Source organism: Patiria miniata, unplaced genomic scaffold, assembly GCF_015706575.1.
Source record: "Patiria miniata isolate m_02_andy unplaced genomic scaffold, ASM1570657v1 HiC_scaffold_20, whole genome shotgun sequence".
In the NCBI taxonomy this organism is placed as follows: Eukaryota; Metazoa; Echinodermata; class Asteroidea; order Valvatida; family Asterinidae; genus Patiria; species Patiria miniata.
Window position 1 is genome coordinate 22,257,026 of NW_024037059.1, and position 19,812 is coordinate 22,276,837.

The window sequence follows — 19,812 nt, forward strand, 5'->3', positions numbered from 1 at the left end:
ACATGTTTATTCATTAAAAAAGCAGGAGTCAAGAGAATTGGATCACCTAGATCTTACCAGCAATTTATCAGAAGAAAAATATCGCAACAATCAAACATAAAGATCAATTATGTGGTAGTATTTTTTTAGTTTTGAATATAGTTGCTAAGAGGACTCAAAGAGCTAATTCTAGTTTTTCTCAACAGAATAGGGCATGGGATGAATGTTACATTTGGAATATTCATAACAGTATTGATAAGAGGACCTGAGTAATGAATAATGCAACATAAAAACAATGCACATAATGCAAAATGCATATTGACCATGAGCACATGTATCATGAATAATGAATAGCGCACACTTTACCATGAATATTCATGATTGAACCCAACCCACTGACCTTGAGATCCCTGTGTGTTATTGGTGGTTTCTGTCTGTGCATGTGACCGACGGCCCGGCATGATTGGAAGAAGATCTGTAGGACCTCATCACAGCTGAGTGGTGATCCCTTAGCCTGTATGGCTTCAACTAGACCACCACCAGGGCATAGCTCCATCAGGACTAGGTATTCTGACTGACCATTATTAGACTCCTCCTTGCCACTCGAGGCTGCCGACAGAAACTGGACGATGTTTGGATGACCAGATAGTTTTTTCTAACAGAAACTGCTAAGGAATATTTTTGATCTTGGAGATCATGAGACAATGTTCATAGTATTCATAGTATTTTTGAAGACAAAAAGTGGCTTGACGTTTTAACCAGCAAGATCAAGACAAGTAATTTACTTAACTGTCTAGATGAAGCAAGCATTCTTAAAATGAATATAATAATTGTTACGCTTATATAGCCTTTCCATCGTAACAACAATCGCAAAGTGCTTTACAATTATCATATTATTACTCCGTTCATCAGGCCAGGGGACCACGCGGCAGCCGATATCAGCGTACATGCGGTCCTCTATACCCTCACAGGTACCCATATACTCCTGGGTGGAGAGAGGCAATTGTAGATAAGTGTCTTGCACAAGGGCACAAACACCACGTTCCTGGCAGGGTTCGAACCCACGCACCATTGTACATGAGTCAAACACCGTAACCACTGTACCATGGCATTCTACAATCAATGCCATGATATGATATTCAACTTGCTGTTTGCTCAGACAATATTCCAGTCACATCTGCTTCTCTGGTGCCTGCTAATAAGGCAGTTGTGTTTGTTCTAGAGAATGCAAACTACATGTAAAAACACAGTGGCCACCTGTTCATATTGACCACTTTTTCTTCGGTTAACCTGGCCATGCTGGCTGGCCAATTTATGCAAATGTTACTGTGACCACATTTCCCATGTGTTTTTTGAAGTATTTGTAATGTTTCAAGCTATACATGCATCAAGGCCCAATTGTGTAATTAGTTCACATATGTACATGTATATAAACATAAAAAATATGACAAAAGACGACACATAAGCCTAAGGAAGCACATTATTTATAAAATTGTTTAGCTCCAATTGGCCATTTTAAGTAGATGTCACATGTACACTGTAGCATTTTGTGTATTCATCTTCTGCATCACTGCTACAACATGTATAATAACACCAGCCCACATGTACAATGCATAGAAGTACATGTACATGTACATGTACATGCAGATCATAAAAGCACTTCATGGGCTCATGTATATATGCATAGTGTGCATACCGTACACATGTATGTATAGCACATACCACATGGAGGTAGTACATATATATTGATTGTATAGATTGAGGGTGGGTCACAAACAGCACTGGCTTCATGGCTGTCCAGTCAGGCTGAATTCTGCATACAGCATTAAACATGTATCAATTTAAAACAATCTACAGAACGGTTTAATATTCCATGAATGTGTTCACACAATGGCCTCCACAGCGATACTGATAATAGAAACCAATTACTACAACTTTGGGGAACAACACAAAGAACATACAGGTATATCACATACTCTCATTTAACAGAAAAAGGGATTGTTTGGGCTACATTACTAAAATATACTTATCAATATATTCAGCCTGTGTTCCAAAAAACATAGAAATATACGACCAGCCAAAAGAAGTAGAATAAGTGAAAAGAAAAACACATTGTTATGGTAAAAAAAGATTTCATACGAAAATAATTTCAGATGTGCATCTTGTGAAAATCCTCTATAAATTTACTGAATTGTAAAAGGATACCAGAATAGATATTTCCTGTAGGATCACTTTGGATTTTTCATCATCATTTGCGAGAAGTCTCTGGAAAAATATCAAAAGAAACAAATAAATAATTTGCATAAAATGTACAGTTTAACCCTAACCCCCTAGGGTGTGTGAAAAATCATACCAAAATGATTTTGACTAAAATTTCTTGTAGTGTTTTGTGCCATAAACATGAGAACCAGTGATACACCCATACTGGAATGTGTATCCTTGTGGAGTCATTTTTTTTTGTTCCTGTGTACTAAAATCTTAGAGTTTGGAGGTGTAGTTTCAAAATGCTCCTATTTTAACCAGAATTAATTTCCTGGGCTGAAATTCGGACTTAATATCCCTTGCATAAAATACTTCAATTTGTGACAGATCAACACACCTTGGAAATTCCTATTTTTGAGTAAAATCCATATATCTATTTTGTGATAACCTTGTGGGAATATTTTGTTCCCTATTATGCACATGTCTCCACAGGGTACCGTGTACCAGATCAGTGTGTCCTGTGCAGTGTTCATTCACAAAGTTCATAATCCATTCACTACACACTACAGTCATACAGAGTTGGAGCAAACAAACTAATAGTACATGGGGATATGATCAAGGCTTGTGTAAAGTATGATCAAGGCTCTACCATCTAAATTCCAAACACCACATCCTATTAATTCACAAGAATCCAACAAAGCAAAGCAAAGCAAAGCATGATGCCAAGCTTGCTGAACCCCAAAGAATCCAACAGAAAGGACTAACTGCTTGTTGTTGTAAGATCAACATAGACCAGCAAAATCAATATGATTGTCTCAATTACCTTCAATGCATATTCCTTTCCTGAACTGTCAGTAGCAACAAACACAAAGGCAAAACCACCTGCAAGTCAGGAAAGACAACACCACAAATTAATACACAAACTGGGAATTTGTGCTCAAACATACTTTTTAATAAAATGATTACTGACTTGGCCCAATAATTTAGGCAGTGGACATTAGGCCAGCACGGGTTTAGTTTTAGTAAACATAACTCTCCCACCCAGAGGTCATCTTTGGTTCCTTGATTGATCAAACGCTATCGAACCACTAGCTTGAAATATCCAGCGCGCTAGGCTCATGACATGGGGAGATTTGCCAGTTGAGCTGGAATTACTTCCCTGACTTAGACAGCGGTTTTCACTTTTAGGACCGATATTTTCCGTTTTCATAAAAATTACAAAGTACTCACGCAAGACATGAGATATTTGTGTAAGCAGCAAAGGATCCACTGAAAATGACAATATATGATCAAGCCGAACCAGATAAAAAGAGGTATTTTACATGTAGTTGCAACTCCGGGTGTGTACAACTGTGCATTTGTCGTGTCAGCTGAGTTGTGTACAAAATAATGCTAGCCGACTTTTTTGAAGCTAATAACAATGGTTTGCGATTACCAGCAGCACCACGTGCGCGTGCCTTTTCGGGAATTGGGCTCGCATTACGATGGCTGTTTGATGATGGACTGTGAGCAGTCCGCGAGAATGCAAAGAAGGCCGCATGGACTACTCACAGTGCATCATAAAACAGCTGTCGTCTGGAGTGCGTGTTGTGCTGCTGGTTATCACAAACCACCGTTAGCTTCGGAATAGTCACGAGATCGAGATTCAACTGCTGGCATTATTGTGTACACAACTCAATTGACGCAACAATTATGCACAGTTGTACACATCCTGGCGCCACTATTTCCATCATATATTATCTCATTGAAGGTCAGTCATTGCAAAAATGTGGAAAAGACATGAATCTGGGACTGAGAATCATTTCCAAGAATGTTGCATCCCGACGCCACTTTTTTTTTTATTATATAAGCCTAGCCGCCTAGGTCTATTATTTATTATCTAAATATACAATGAAGGTCAGTCATTGCAAAAAATGTTGTTTTGAACATGTTGAGAAGACTTGAATCGAAAGATTCCCATATCTGGCCATCACTTGTCACCCTGACCCTGTGCACAAACAATGGTTTAGTGTTAGTAAACTAGTTTGAGACTGGTCTGAAAATTCTAAGTGTTTTCTCAGTAAATACTTCTATATTTTCCCTGCTAATTTTGACTTTTTAGGACATGTTATCACTTTCTGATTGCTGATACCGGTAGGTCACTGAAGGAAAATTAGTGATGGCCAGATATGGGAATCTTTCCCATGAATCTAGTACAGTCATTTTCCTAGTTCCAGATAGCAAACATCATTCAGGCTGCTTTCAGCTCAACAACTCCACGAATTCAAGTGGCACTGGTTAAAAAGTTTACCTTGGCTTGAGTGATGGAGATACTACAAAATAATTTTCAAAATTTAAGCTCTTTTTATTTTGACTTTACGATGTCAAAAGTACTGATGCCACTTTTCCTAGTTCCACATCAGTTTGATCAGTTCCGAAACGATAAAAAAATGCCTCGCGCGACAAAAAAATTCATGCGAGCAAAATCAGAAAATCAATTTTTCAGCCAGAACCACCCCTAATCAAGCACATTTTCTGATAAAGTATTATTTAATTTTTCAAAAACAGTTCATTCAAGAGAATTCCAGCCAATTTTAAAAAGAGAAAAAACATAAATGCTTTTGAAACTTTTGTCTGCAGTGCAACAGCATAAACTCAAGCACGGACTGAAAATCTTTGACCCAGCACAGAATACATCATCACACAAAATTGATTAACACGCGTGCAGTTGGGTCGACGTAAGTGCACGCGCGATCCGGAACTAAGCAAAAACATACGGTCATTCATTTGCAAATTTTAAAATATTAGAGACTCTACAACTTATTTTGATTCAACAAACATTTGGGAAGAGTTTATACAAATGTACCATATGAACAAAATATTCAAAATCACACGGTACGAGTGATGTACCGAGGAGAAAATTTATTGTCGATTCGCAGCTCCCATGATTTTCTACAAACGATTTTCTACAAACATGTCAAAGTACGAGTCAGAAATCTCGCCAAAATTCCTTTTCTAAAGATTTTATCCAAAAGATATTTGTGTATCAATAGTCCGAGTAACTTGGACCCAACTTATCGCCTTTTTAAAAATTTGGACATGGTCTGGCGATAGTAGGGTCCAAGCCCATTCCGAGACCTAGACAACACAGTCACTGACAGTCCCAAAAACCAACATTTTCCAACAAAAAACATCAGATTTCACCTTCAAAATGGCCTCCAAATTACTAGATATGTCACCTGAGGTACAAGTAGACATAGATGATTAAGATGGTTGTACTTAAGTTTACTTACGATCCGGAAAAAAAGTGAAATTTTCCGTTCATTTCGGAGAGCTCCCCTCGCGATCTTGAACACGTTAAATTTGCGATCGTGTTTAAAGTTTGAACGACGCGATCTCTTCTACATGCCCAGCGTACATTCGATGGTCCCCGTATCCCGTATGCGATTCCGTTACCGAGCGCGCGCGATGCATCGATTATGATAATGAGTCACGTTTGTAAACACATACATGTACATGTGCATTTCGAACTGTAAAAGGGAATCGGGAACCAGCTTGAACTGGTACCCGCTATAAAAGCTGCGCTAGTTCCCGACTCCCTATTATCGTTTGAAATGCACATGTGTTTACAAACGTGATCCAGTCTACTCATTATCATAATCGATGCATCGCGCGCGCTCGGTAACGGAATCGCACTCGGGATACGGGGACCATCGAATGTACGCTGGGCATGTAGAAGAAATCGCGTCGTTCAAACTTTAAACACGATCGCAAATTTAACGTGTTCAAGATCGCGAGGGGAGCTCTCCGAAATGAACGGAAAATTTCACTTTTTTTCCGGATCGTAAGTAAACTTAAGTACAACCATCTTAATCATCTATGTCTACTTGTACCTCAGGTGACATATCTAGTAATTTGGAGGCCATTTTGAAGGTGAAATCTGATGTTTTTTGTTGGAAAATGTTGGTTTTTGGGACTGTCAGTGACTATGTTGTCTAGGTCTCGGAATGGGCTTGGACCCTACTATCGCCAGACCATGTCCAAATTTTTAAAAAGGCGATAAGTTGGGTCCAAGTTACTCGGACTAGTGTATCAACATGATCAAGAGGCTCACATTTTCCGTGTCAAAGTGCATTTCGTCAGAAAAAAAAATATTATTGGAGACTAATCATTGATAATCGGTATCCAAAAGAGGTAGGCCCTAGGGTTTTTTTTAAGCGATTCCGAACTCGGAAAATGAGATGGTGAGATTTAGTACATTTACTGAGAAACATTTCCAATTTTAGAAAATACTTTGAAAATGCACTCGACTCTAGACATTGTACACAACCAAAGATGTGGCGTCTGGATACTACATTCTTTTTCTCGAAAAGACACAAATGATCATGATGAAAACTGCCAGTCAGTCAGCACTGCACTACTATTTTCGGTAGCGTTTGCAATTTGGTCCTGCCCACCTTCCGCTATGACTTTCTTCACACGCAATTTCGTGTCCCCCAGCTCCACCTGAGACCCGACGAATTCGCTTCCTCTGTCGCCTTGGCCACCGCCAAGAAGGCCCAGTGCTGATCGGAATAACTCGGACATGATTCAACTATAGAAGATTTCCTTTCCTTTTCAATATTTCGTGCATTTTAATTGCTTTTAAACCGAGAAAATTGTGACAGTAAACGACGCATTCGTCTTCACAAAATGTCGGCTTCACACGTGACGTCACCTAATAGTGCGACCTTTGACCGATAACCCAGGGAAGAGATAGTCTTGATAACCAGCCGTTAAAGTTTACGACGCACAGACTAACTGCACACAAATTGCAGCATTGACGCTTGAAAGAGATTACCAAGCGTTATCATAAAAATAATATTTTTGTTGGAGAGTGCACTTTGGAATCAATTTGTCAGTATTATAACCCAGGGACCATTTAAATATCCCAATAATTTAATCTTTGGCCTGAAGAACATTGCCTGTTTGAAGTTATACCACCGACACAACAAACAACAAAAGGGGCGTTGTAAATAAATAACTTGTATGAAAATACTGGTATTAACACTGGTAATAAGTTTAGGAGATCTGTTGCGATAAAGAATATGCCCAGCTTACTGGACATTTCTTAGAAATCATCCATTACAGCAAGTCTAAATCATAAATGCTCATCAATTTTGTCTTTGCATGACTTAAATATAACCACTGTCAGCATCTTTTCCAATAAATTTACATTGCAAGAATAATTTCATTAATGACTTTTAGTTAATTAATAAGATAATAATGGTATGTGATAGAGCAGAATGAAACTATTTTAACAATAAATTTACACAGGCAGAAGATGCTGTGCTCATGTAAAAAAAACCTCAAGATGAGGATAAAATCAAGAGCAATTCCTGGAGCAAATAGATCATGAAGAAACTTGACGAGGAAGTCACAACCGTGAATTATAACGAAGGACTTGATCCTCCCCCCCCCCCCCCACACCCGATTGTTAATGCTCGGGTTTACAAATGAGCTTAAATAATGTGTGCCTACATTGTATAAAACACTTTTTGTTCTCAAATGATCTCCAGAACTCAATTTTGATATCTTAGACCTTGCCCTGTTATTATATACTCAGAGAGCCGAGTTTTTCAAGACTACACAATTTTGCTCACATCTGATTTCATCAGAACATTGGCCAGCATTGCAGACAGAATGCCGCACGACCAACATATTTGAGAAATTATCCTCGGGATCTGGAACAATTTCTAGACACTGGGGGGGGGGGGGGGGGGGGGGGGGGGGGTGGTGTGGGGGAGGGGGCGGCTACACTCTACAGCACCTTAAAACTTAATTAAGTGTTTGTTATAAAAGCATGTGTCCTATCACTATGCTTAAAGTGATGTTTGCTTATCAGCAATTCCAGCATTATGTAATGTCCATGACAGAGCTTTTACGAGCTCAGTGAATAAACCTGGAAATGTATCGTACACATCCATCATCTAGAAATGGTCAAGGAGATTACAGATTAGGAGTTTGGGATCCTTTCTCTGATGTCTCAAACATTAATTAGATATCATAGTTCATAGGCTCTGTCACGGCCATTAGACTTCCTTTCATAACGCTGAAATTGGCCACATACAAAACAAACAAAATCAAACAGCAGCCAGTCCAGTTAGTATAGAGGTCAGTGCTTCTTTAATCACTTAAAATGAATTGCTCTTCAAAATGTTAACACACCCACTTTCTCGGAATAATGCCCTCTTGGGACACTTGTTTACAAAAGTGTGTGTAACTGACACATGATGTCCACTGTCACATGATGTCCACTGTCACATGATGCCCACTGTCACATGATGTCCACTGTCACATGATGCCCACTGTCACATGATGTCCACTGTCACATGATGCCCACTGTCACATGATGCCCACTGTCACATGATGCCCACTTTCACTGGGAAAAACACAAATGATTCTATTCTAGACCACAGGTATACCACTATAAATATGGGTAGGTTTCAAATAACTGTGCATGGGTATCTTCTTTGCCGTCTACACAGCACCCAACAGGCATCCAAGGTGCATCACAAGTGACATGTTAGTCAATGTCTCCATTTCGGTTTGGGTGCTTGAATTGACAAGACCCGATTCCGAACTCAGAATCCAAATCTTTTTTCTCTACATTCAATACAGTAGGTGAATTAAGAGTCCCCAAATCAATTCCAAATAGTGCCCAACATTATGGAAGACGGACTGACTAAAATAGAAGTCCTATGATCAGTTATGATAAGAAAATAGATTCTATAGAGCTTTTAAATGCCATGCGGCACATCACTAGACAAACTGATCAAGTGGGAAGTGCAAACTGCGTCAAAGAGAGAAGCTGTAGTTCCTGGTGACCTGATGTACACCAGCTGCTCAAGCCAAGATAAGTTCTTGAAATAATGTCAATATGATCACGATCAGTTCATAACAATATCAAGTTCAACTTAGATGCATACAAAAACATCACTTTAAACAGGCTCTGGATTTGTCATAATGTTGTCTTGCTGAGATTTGTGAAGCCAACTCCGACACACGTCAGAATGACCTTGTCTCCACCCCTCCTATGCCCCGCCTCCTCCTCAGCTTCTTGCTCCTCCCCCTGACTGCCTTGTTGCACCTCCATCTTGAACATGAGTTGGAAGAAGTCTCGCATGTGGCGTAGAAACTGGATCCTGTCAAATATGAAATATCAAGTGTACACATATATTGGCTGTTTCCTACCCCACTTGTTTATAAGAGTCACAAACCAGGGATCAACATGTGTGTTGCTGTGGTCCAATGGTTACAGAGTTCGATTTGCGTGCCGTGGTACATGGGTTCGAATCCAGACAGGGAACATGGTGCTTGGGCAAGGCACTTTACTACGATTGCCTCTCTCCACCCAGGCGTAGTAAATGGATACCTGGCAGGAAAAATGTGTTCAATGCTTGACCGCCGTAATGGCAGCCGTGCTAGCGCCAGGAGCGTCACTTCATGAAGAACATGAGTACTATACAAGAAGCCATTATTATTATTATCGGATGCAACTCTCTGTAACTTACAGATTAACCGCAGCCAAGTGTTGTAAAGTAATGATTTAATTAATAATTCACAGATGCTATTCCAGTGACCATCATTAAAGACATGCAATGCTCTAACGCAGGTTGTAGGACCTATATATTTCCCAGCCAAAAGGGTTGTTCACAACTAGCCAAAATGCAAGACCACCTAAAAGTTAAGAAAGTGAGAGATGAACATACATGAATGGTACACCTCAGTATTGTCTTCTATTTGTGACCACTGGATCCATACGCAAGCATACTTACGAGTATGGTGACAGTGGACCTGTTAATAATTTGGAGACATCTGATTGGCCGAGAGCCATGAAGAGCATCGCCAAACTCTGATGTCTAGAATCTACACATCCTCCCTAGAAACCAACAAAAAGAAAGAAAATCCATCAAGCAGTCAGCCTGTCAGGACTGAAATATCTAGTTTTATTATCATTCTTCAGACTATGATTCATTCCGGTTGTTCACAATAGTAACACTGACAATGGTCTACCACTTTAATACATCAAATCATTGCTAAGTAGGTTCTGTTAGTCAGGCAATCTTTTCTTTGGTTCAAAGATGAAACCTGAGAGGAAGAAGTTAAAGATGAGTGATAAAGCACCGAGCAGGGTAGCCATGGTAACCACCAAATTAACACACCACCACAGTTAAATTACGGTACAGGGTTTTTCTCAAGAGATAAACAGCATCAATGTATTTGCCTTCGTACCCTGTATATTTCTTCCATTAGCAGCATTGCTGTCTGCTTGCCCAGGTCCTCAGGAATGGTGGGAGTCTGTCCCTTCTGATTGGATGATAGCTCGGCACTCAGGAAAGCACCCTCTGTTGTCTCGGCAACTAACGACAAGCCAAAGCCTGGGGATCTGTGAATCACAAGAAAATTTACTCATAAAGTATTTGCGATTTTTTACAAGTATTGCACACCATGTCAATCCAGCAAAGCTCAACAACAGGTAAATTCTGTTGGCTCTTGTTCATCACAGCATAAAATACAGGACCTTTTGTGTTGACAGTTACATTCTGTTACATGAAGCAAACTCCCAGTTCACTATGTACTTTGTGGACAAGTACCCCCTGGACAGTGAATGCAATGGCATAGCCAGACATTTTTTATGAAGGGCGGTGTTTACCAGAAATGTCCGTTTGCCAGACCGCTGTGCCAATGGTTTAAGCCGCGTCCACATACAACAAGCCACGTGCAAGCGGACTGTGTGCAGAGAGTGCGGTCAACTAAACCGTTTGCAGCGACTACAAAACATCAGTGCCAGACTAATCTCTCTCACTAGTAAACATTCTCACATCACTCCTGTACTAGCAGATCTCCACTGGCTTCCAGTATCATACAGAATCAAATACAAACTTGGCCTATTCGTGTTCAAAATCCTCCACAACAATGCGCCGGAGTATCTCATCGACCTCATCCACCCGTACTCAACAGCACGCACCGGACTCCGCTCCAGTGAGCTCATGATGCTTCACGAGCCCAGGACCTCCACTCTTTGGGGTGACAGATCCTTTACTGCAGCATCAGCCCGAGTATGGAACCAACTCCCTCTGGCTATCAAATCATCTCCATCCATCACAACATTTAAGACAAACATAAAATCTCACCTGTACAAACAAGTTTACACTCACAACACACAATCCTAACTTGACTTTCTCCGCAAGCGCCATGAGCGCCTTTTTTAGGCGGATACCGGCGCTCTTCAAATGTTCTTTTATTATTTATTAGTTACCATCCCTCCCTTTTTTTTCAGCTCTCTATTTGTACCAAAACCACCGGGTCTTCTTGCACAACTCCCCCACACCATAGACCACACAACACCCACTCACTATTCCTGTATAGAGTCCAAGAGTGGATGCAGGATTTTCAATGGAGTTTAATAATGAGGTGTTGAGGCTCAAGTGTTTTTTTTTAGAGGGAGGGTGACTGTGGTATTGAGGTCAACACATGCAGAGACTACAAATCTGAAGTAATGAAGTAAAATTGCAATATTTTATGACAACATGTAAATAATTAATGCCGGCCTGATAGAGAGGGATGGTTAGCCATCCCAATCACTTTGCTTACATGTCATCGGAGTGCATTTATGGATGATGTTGGATTTCAACCAGACTACAAAGAGGTTGGAAGGAAATGTTTTTTGGAAGGACTTACTTGCCAGACTGTGGACCCTTCATATGATCAGTGTAGATGTAGATATCAGGAAGAAACTGGTTTAGAATACTACGGGCTGCATCGACGATTCGATTAGCCACAGCGGGTGATACACGCATGGCATATCTGGTTGGGTTAGTTAAGGATTGCAATTGAAAAGGGGCTAAATAAATTTGAATGACATACTTGTTAATTATCGATAAAAGGATTATCAAACATAGCCAGCATATAGTGAAATGTACAGATGCAAGAAGATATAATTTATGGATACAGACCTGAGAAAAATAGGACACAGAGGAAAGACAAGTATGGATGGTGAAAACAGAAACTGTGGATTACTGGATTAAAGCCTTATGAGTGAACAGTAAAATAATTGCATTGGTTGATAGCAGGATATGTATGTCAGGATAATTTAAAAGAATGGCTTTTAAACGAACAATAAAGAGTAAGAAATTGCAATAAAAAATACAAACAGTTATGTCAAAATGGCAAAAGAGTAAAGACAACACAAAGGATACGCCACTCCCCGTACTCGCTTGATTTTCCCAGGTTTGATGAATTGAAGTGGTCTGAGATTTTTCTTGATAGGACATTTAAAGATGACCTCGCCGCCACCATCCGGGGGTGCTCCTCGCCGTGTGATCTGGGACGAGGAAATCAGGCAAAATGGATTTTAGTTAGAATGAGATTAAAATAAAACCTTTCCCTATTGTTATTTCACTAAAGACAAATTTCATTATTGTTGCAATTATCCTAAAATTTGAACAAATATTTCAGGTTTTTGGTGGGTTTTTTTTTAGCAACAGGTCACAAGAATTTTAACGGATATCGGTCACTTTGCCCCATTTCCAGTTCGCCCCATGTCAATGTGCCCCTAACATCTTCACTCCATTACCACTTCACCCTATTGCCACTTCGCCCAATTACCACTTTGCCCTATTGCTACTCCACCCTAGCCTTTAGTCAAGGCGTGCGTGTCTACCCGGACGCGTGGCGCCCCTGATTCTGGCACGAAAAAGACCTGTGCGAGTGGCGAAGCCACGAGCGCCTTTACCATCTCGTGGAGCTGATCAATATTCATTTTTTCAAGTAATATGAATCATGCATGTGTGCAGATATATATATCACCACGAACAAGCCATTTTTGAGGTGATGACGCGAGCGCGCAACATGCGTTCTAAAAAAAAAAAGACGCGCACGCATTCACAACATGTCATGCATTATGCATGAAAATTTTTCTACCAAATCGGTAGACAAAATGTAGAGAAAAACATAAGCGATCGCCACGAGATGGTAAAGGCCCTCGCGGCTTCGCCGCTCGTGCTAGTCTTTTTACATGCCAGCATCCAGGGTGCGTCACGTGTCTGGATAAGCACGTGGGACTTGACTAAAGGCTACTCCACCCACGAATTTGATGATACTGCATAACACATGTACCTTTTAGGCCTACGTTTAGGTCCAAAAATATGTAGGCCCACTTTTAGTTAAGGTTAATGTAAGTTAACGTTTACTTATTGTCAGCCTTCTTGTATCAGCCTACAACTTTTTCTACTTTAGTACTTTTTAAGCCTGAAATACACATTCCATTTTCTTTATGGGTTTTTTTTTTTTTTTAATCCACTGCATATGATTGATACAGGCCGAATAAGTTGATTAAACTCAACAAAAATTTAACATATGACATGTGAAAAGTTTAACATTTTCTTGGGCAGATAATAAAGCAAACTGAAAATGGGAATTGGGCAAAGTGGCGATGGGGTGAAGAGGCAATGGGGCAAAGAGGTGATAGGGCGAATTGGCAATAGGGCGAAGTGGAAATTGGACGAAGCTGGTTGTGGCGTACTCACATGGGGCGAAGTGGAAATGTGGGGGGGGGGAGAGTTGTGTGGGGGTACTGACATGGGTTGAAGTGACTGTAAAGCACTTTAACACATGTAAGTCCAAGCTGCAACAGTGCAATGTATGTGCACATGTACGTAGTCTGTGTTCACTTTTCATGCTTTTTTGTGGGTGGGAGTTGTTTTGTGACTCGAATGTGCAATCGAAAATTCATTACCATCTACCAATCAATGTAAGAAAAGAAGAGAAGAGAAATGTAGAAAACAGGCATTTTAAATCGTCATGACATACCTTCAGCTCAAGCCCTTCATCGATGTAGAACTTTCTGAGCAGAGGAAAGGTGACTGTTCTGATGATATCAACCTCAAATCAGAAAATAAAGCAATGGAATGAATGATCAAGCCAAGATATTGCCAATGTTAACATCACTGTCATCATTTAATAGTCAGCTGCAAGGCAGTTGACTGGTCATGAGCATTTCTCCATTATATCTGTCCTGAGCTGTTTGTTGTTCTGATCTCTACTGGGGTGAAGTTACTGCATTGTTGATCAGTATACAAATAATGAACGTGTGGGAGTGCAATGGCAAGAATAATTTCGTGAGGTGACAGATGAATGTTTCATTCCACGAGGCGAAGCCGAGTGGAATGGAACATTTCATCTGTCACCAAATGAAATTATTCTTGCCATTGCAAACATGTAAAACATCAACACCTGAATTAATCATCATGTGATTGGTCAGAGCCATCAATAGTGTGACCGTGCAATGCAACTTTGTGTACTGTGAAATAGAACTTCTATTATTATTCATCTTGAGTACTTGTCTGCCCTAAAAACACATTTAAAAAAACGAGGGAACTAGGAGTTAACGGTCAAGTAATTTAACCCTGCTATGCCCAGTGCAGTTGGCAAGAGAATTATCAGACCTTTCAAAACATTTTAAATTTGCCTGACTAAAAGGGTTTTGAAAGGTGAAATAGTGCTGGAACTTTAAAATTTTGCGAAAGGTTTCGGAAGGTGAAGCAACTCTGTGGGCAAATTCAGTAAGTTGCATTTCAATACCTTTCGAAAGGAATTGAAAGGTGTGGTAGTGCAGTAACAATAAATTCTGGAGGATTTTAAAAGGTCCAGCATTTTTTCCTCCAATTTGCCAGCACCCATATTTTGAGGTGTTTTGAATGGTCTAACTACAGGAGAGCTCCACAAGTACCTTTGTCGCCCCTACATGTATTCCCATGTTGATTGTCTCTTGCATAGCATACATGTTAGTCAACTCCTTAGATGCTTTCAAAAGTGTAACATAAAGCAAAACCCACAACTCAAAACAAAATGAATCAAAACTTAAGTATGTAAACGCTGTGATCACTTACTGATGGATCAACCTGGTCATTGGTAACCCCTCGGAGTACAGCTTTAATTGGCTTCTTCATGAAGGGAGCCAGGCAAATCAGTGCCTCAAGATAGTAGCCTATTGCCCGCTGTGTGTTGCAGTCGTGTTCAACATTGCCTCCGCTCAAGAGACCGGGCTGATATAGAACACTGGTTCCTGTTTACAAAAAAAGAGACCATTAAGAATTGATAATTAAAAACACCTAACAGTATCAGATTTGATGATCGCAGCATTTTATTTAGTTGTTGTACAATTATCGCTCAAGTGGTTTCTTTTGGTTTATCTGCAAAAATCCCAAAGATATAAAAGCCAGACATGCCACTAGGAAGTCACAAACTAAGAAGGACATTTTCAATTTGTGTTAAGTATCTTCGCAATGTGATGTGAGAGACACATGTACATGTGCGCAGACTCCATTTTATGTTAACAATCAACTTTCTGCAACTTTTATGCTCCAATGAAGGATACCCACTGCCTCAATCCTTCACAACCCTCCGACAGTCCGGCCTCTCAAAATGCATTCAGCCTCAATCCTCCAAATCCTCCTCTTCTTCAACACCATTCATCCTTAATCCTCCAAAAACCAACTGGTACTGAATGTCAATGAGCTCTCAATTCTCCAAAATCTTCAAAAATTCTCCAAAACTGCCCGTAGGACTTTGGAGGATGGAGGGTTAGGGGGTTAGGCCCAAAAAAATTCTGCTTCCGGTTTCCCTACCTACCCTATCATAACAGCCCCTACCCTCATTTTTTTATTGGCAAAATAAGAAAAAAACACCCAAAGCCATCAATTTCTACGTGTACTGATCGTACACAAAAAAATTGGCCAAAAAAAAAATCCCTACCTACCTACCTTATTTTCAAATGCCATGTAATCGGAAGCAGAACTATTTTTTTTTTGCTTAAGTTTAAGGGAGAAATCAAAGGGTAGTGTGAGCAACAGATTACAATGTACCAAGGTAACAGGGACAGGAAAAATGTCACATTTTGGATCCTAAATTTATAGAATGACCCTTGTACATGTACCTGTTTCATTGACCTCAATTCTGGATCCATTGGTCACTTTATCAAGTAGTCTGATTAAACTGGCTTCAAAATCTGTAAGAGAAAAGATGAATGATGGTTTCAATGAGAGGTCTAATAGCCGATCTTTGACACATGGGCTGTGAGATTTATTCACTAGCGCACCACCTCACACAACAATATACTACAGTGGTAGCAAATGGTGGTGCTGAAAAGCTGTGAAACTATCACTGTATACAAGAGTTGCAACATGGCAGGTCAGTACATGGCACACACTGTTGATTTTGACAAGTTAAAGCTTTCAAAATGTACGAATTGTGCAAACTTCCAACAGGAATTTGTGAATGATCATCTGCAAAACTATTCTGAACAGTAATCACGGGGCGTCTTCAAAACTAGTTTCTGAAAAAGTCTTTAGATACCAAGTTTAAAATGCAGTTTGCCAAAGCTGGTCCCCACCAAGGGCGGATCCAGAACACAATTTTCGGGGGGGCCAAAAAAAAATTTGGACTCCAAAAAGTGGGTCAAAAAAAATTACGGCGTGGGGTCCGGGGCCCGCTTAAGGGCCCCGAAAAAATTTTGGATTCTAGATGCTCTGTGGTGCGATCTGAGGCAACTTCTGACCACTTTAACCAATGTTTTTTTGAGGAAAAGATGGTGGTGTACTCATTGCCTGCCTTTATTGCGATGTCACATAAAAAAAAAAAAAAATTGGTTTCGTTTTGGGGGGGGGCCATGGCCCCCTTTGGCCCCCCCCCCCTGGATCCGCCCTTGGTCCCCACAACCACAGTAGCACAGTAAACATCATCAGATACTACAATGGTCCGATGACTGGCAGATGTTCAATGTGGAAAAGAACAGAAAACTACCAAATTATTATTAAATACCTTTCTGGACTGTTAGTGAATGGCAATCTAAAGCATCCTGTAAAATCATGGCACATGGTGTGCTGTCATTTTCAAGAAAGTTTTTGTTTTTATTTAATACTGCCCCCAATTTACCATAGTTAGTTAGTCTGCATTTTGTTTGCAATCAGTTACACACCTATGAACAGGTACAACAAGCCAGCTAGACTGGTTCCCTGACATGCCCTCGATGTCTATAAATTGATCTGTTTCATCTTAAGTGGGGTCAGAGAACCAGACTACACGAACATGATTGTTTTTCTTGGTTTTTTCAACATCTACATGTGTATATTGTTACAGTGGCTTGTTTGAAGTTTTGTGTTCGTAGTACGAACAAAACTTCAAACAAGCCAGTGCAACACTATTTGCTATAAAATACTAACCCCCCAAATCCATCCATTTCTACAATAAAAAGGACTTGCTAACAATAATCTTCATAAACCTTTAGTATTTAGATCAAATGGTTGTTTCAAAGAGGCGATGATGACGGATTCGGATGGTTATATTTTAAAGCTGGACCTGGCAAGTCGCCCCTATTGCCTGATTCATACATGGGGCGGGTTGGTCACGAATAGTCCATGCCGTTTGTAGCAACACACTTTACAACACTAAAAATACGCGATTCCAAAGAATTTTGAGGGAAAAATAACATACCACGAAGTCCAGGTTCATCGTCTTTGTGTCTTATTTTACTTATTTTTACTGGCTTTCCGCTCAAAGTTGCTAGGACAAGTCTTTGCCTGAAGAAGTTGCACCCCTCATATTTCACTGTGGTCGCTGCCATCTTTAAATTCTAAGCAGTGATTGTAGAGGGCGCTATTTAGTGGTGTTGAAAATTAAAAAGAGAGCGACCGGCCGTATCGCCGAAATTCCCATATAATAGACACCAGTGCTAAATGCCCATAGAAATACTTAGAACTCTCACAGGTGTTTATGCCACACAGAAAAAAAAGATAATGAATATGTCATCTTTCATTTACTTTGCAATATTTGGTGGGTTGACCATTGACTTTTCGAGAAATTCAGTCACCAAAAGAAGACGACCCCTAAAACGAGTGAGGTTTCCCAAAGCGGAAAAGTAGCCATCTTGCAAAACGATCCCTCACCACAACATGGCTAAGCGCCAAAGTGCATTGCCGTCTCTCTTCAATAGCCCAATTCCGTGGTTCTCAGAACTCTCTTAATTTGAGTTATAACTTTTATTCATGAGCTCGGCGGATGGATTTTTGACCTATTTACACGGTTGTACCATCTAAATTTTTGTATGAATTTGCTGGACTGGGGACCATAGGGCCGGGTAGTCGTGTAAGTTTAGGACACCTCCCTTTTTTTTTTACTTGTTCCGTTCAAAAATTAACTTTTGCAAATGACTCTCAAACTTTCCAAAATGACTTTTACAACCCCAGCATTTTTTTTTTTAATTGAGAATACTCTGAATAACTGAAGGGTGCACTACTGCATTAAACTTCCCATAGACACTAGTGCTAAATGCCCATACTTCAAAATTCTTTTTAAAATACTCAGAACTCTCACGGATATTTAAGCTGCACAGAAAACTGATGATCAACATGTCATCTTTCATTTTCTTTTCAATTTTTGGTGGGTTGACCATTGACTTTTCGAGAAATTCTCGCCCAAAGAAGACGACCCCTATTTTCCCCAAAGCGGAACGGTAGCCATCTTGAAAAACGATCCCTACACAACATGGCAAAATAGCGCCACTTTCGAGCCCAATTGCATCCAAAATGCTCAGAATTGGAAGCCCCAAGTCCGGGCCAGAGGTTCATTGCCATATCTCTTCATTTCCCCAATGTTATGGCTCTCAGAACTCTCCAATATAGAATATTTTGAGGGTATAACTTTTAGTTTTAACTTTTTGTTCATGAGCTCGGCGGATGGATTTAGGCCTATTTACCGGTGTGCACCCTTAAAGAAATGCACTTTTCAAAAGATTAAACGAAAAAGAGATATCAAATAGTTTTCATATAGGCCTACATTAAAAGGAATAACAGTTGCACAAAACAATTATGTTCCCAAGTAAAATTCATGTCATGATGCCTTTAAAATTGAGGGTGAAAGGCACACACCTTCAAATTGTTGTGTCCCCGGCCCCTTCCTGGTACTGGGGTTCAGTAGGTAGGGTAAAGGGCACCGACATTAAAAGTAACCTCACTATCATTTGTATTTTTCATCTTCTTGAAATCTCTTGTAACGCCTATTTCCCATACAGCTGAAGCTTGCTGCTTTTTAACCGGTGACGTCCGATGTGGCTTTTGTTACATTTGTTTTAGTATAAAAAGGGTGGGCGGTGGTCGGCCTAAAGTGGTCATGACCGGACCACACAAGAGGGGTCCGTGTATGCCCTATTATGTCCAAACTTAACTCAGACTCGGGTCGAGGTCCAGCTTGATAAATGCTCGTTTAAATAAGGACCATGCAGAAGTCCTGGTCCAATCATTTTCTCAAACACTAGTGATTTATGTCTTCAAGGGAGTTCGGCTTTCCAGATCTGTTGTAACTTGTTAATGTATTGCCATTCAAGCAGCTTTCCTTGCTGATTTTGCGCGCATGTAGAGACTTTACGCCGGCTCCCAGATATTGAAAGTCCTCAACCTCGAGCTCATGTTGCAGAAGACAGCTAACTCGTGTATGTTTAGCGTCGATAATGAGTCTAGCTCACCCGGCTTGTCCTAAAAATCGAGATTACTATTTTTTCATTCAAGTTAATTCGTCCTTGGTCGTATAATTTCAATTCTTATAGTTCAAACATAA

General features: G+C 40.1%; 2 protein-coding genes across 4 annotated transcripts in view; both read right to left on the reverse strand.

The window, feature by feature from the left end:
* LOC119728212 (cyclin-G-associated kinase-like) overlaps window positions 1-7,615 on the reverse strand; it is a 29,060-nt gene extending 21,445 nt beyond the window's left edge. For 2 of the 3 annotated variants that reach the window (XM_038200356.1, XM_038200355.1), the window contains exons 1-4: window positions 6,618-7,615; window positions 3,005-3,063; window positions 2,185-2,244; window positions 380-634 (exon numbers count right to left, since the gene is read on the reverse strand). In XM_038200356.1, coding sequence (XP_038056284.1) covers window positions 380-634; window positions 2,185-2,244; window positions 3,005-3,063; window positions 6,618-6,747 — 504 coding nt within the window. In that variant the 5' untranslated portion in view covers window positions 6,748-7,615. The remainder of the gene's footprint in view (window positions 1-379; window positions 635-2,184; window positions 2,245-3,004; window positions 3,064-6,617) is intronic. The other variant, XM_038200354.1, reaches the window with a different exon arrangement.
* A 687-nt stretch (window positions 7,616-8,302) lies between these two features.
* On the reverse strand, window positions 8,303-17,851 carry LOC119728410 (RNA 3'-terminal phosphate cyclase-like protein). The gene is made up of 9 exons (XM_038200639.1): window positions 17,695-17,851; window positions 16,139-16,210; window positions 15,093-15,268; window positions 14,014-14,085; window positions 12,402-12,526; window positions 11,884-12,009; window positions 10,435-10,588; window positions 9,978-10,081; window positions 8,303-9,344 (listed from the first exon to the last, which is right to left on the reverse strand). Exons 1-9 carry the CDS (start codon window positions 17,822-17,824, stop codon window positions 9,161-9,163), a joined length of 1,143 nt encoding a protein of 380 aa, XP_038056567.1. The 5' UTR covers window positions 17,825-17,851; the 3' UTR covers window positions 8,303-9,160.
* Window positions 17,852-19,812: the final 1,961 nt, after the last annotated feature.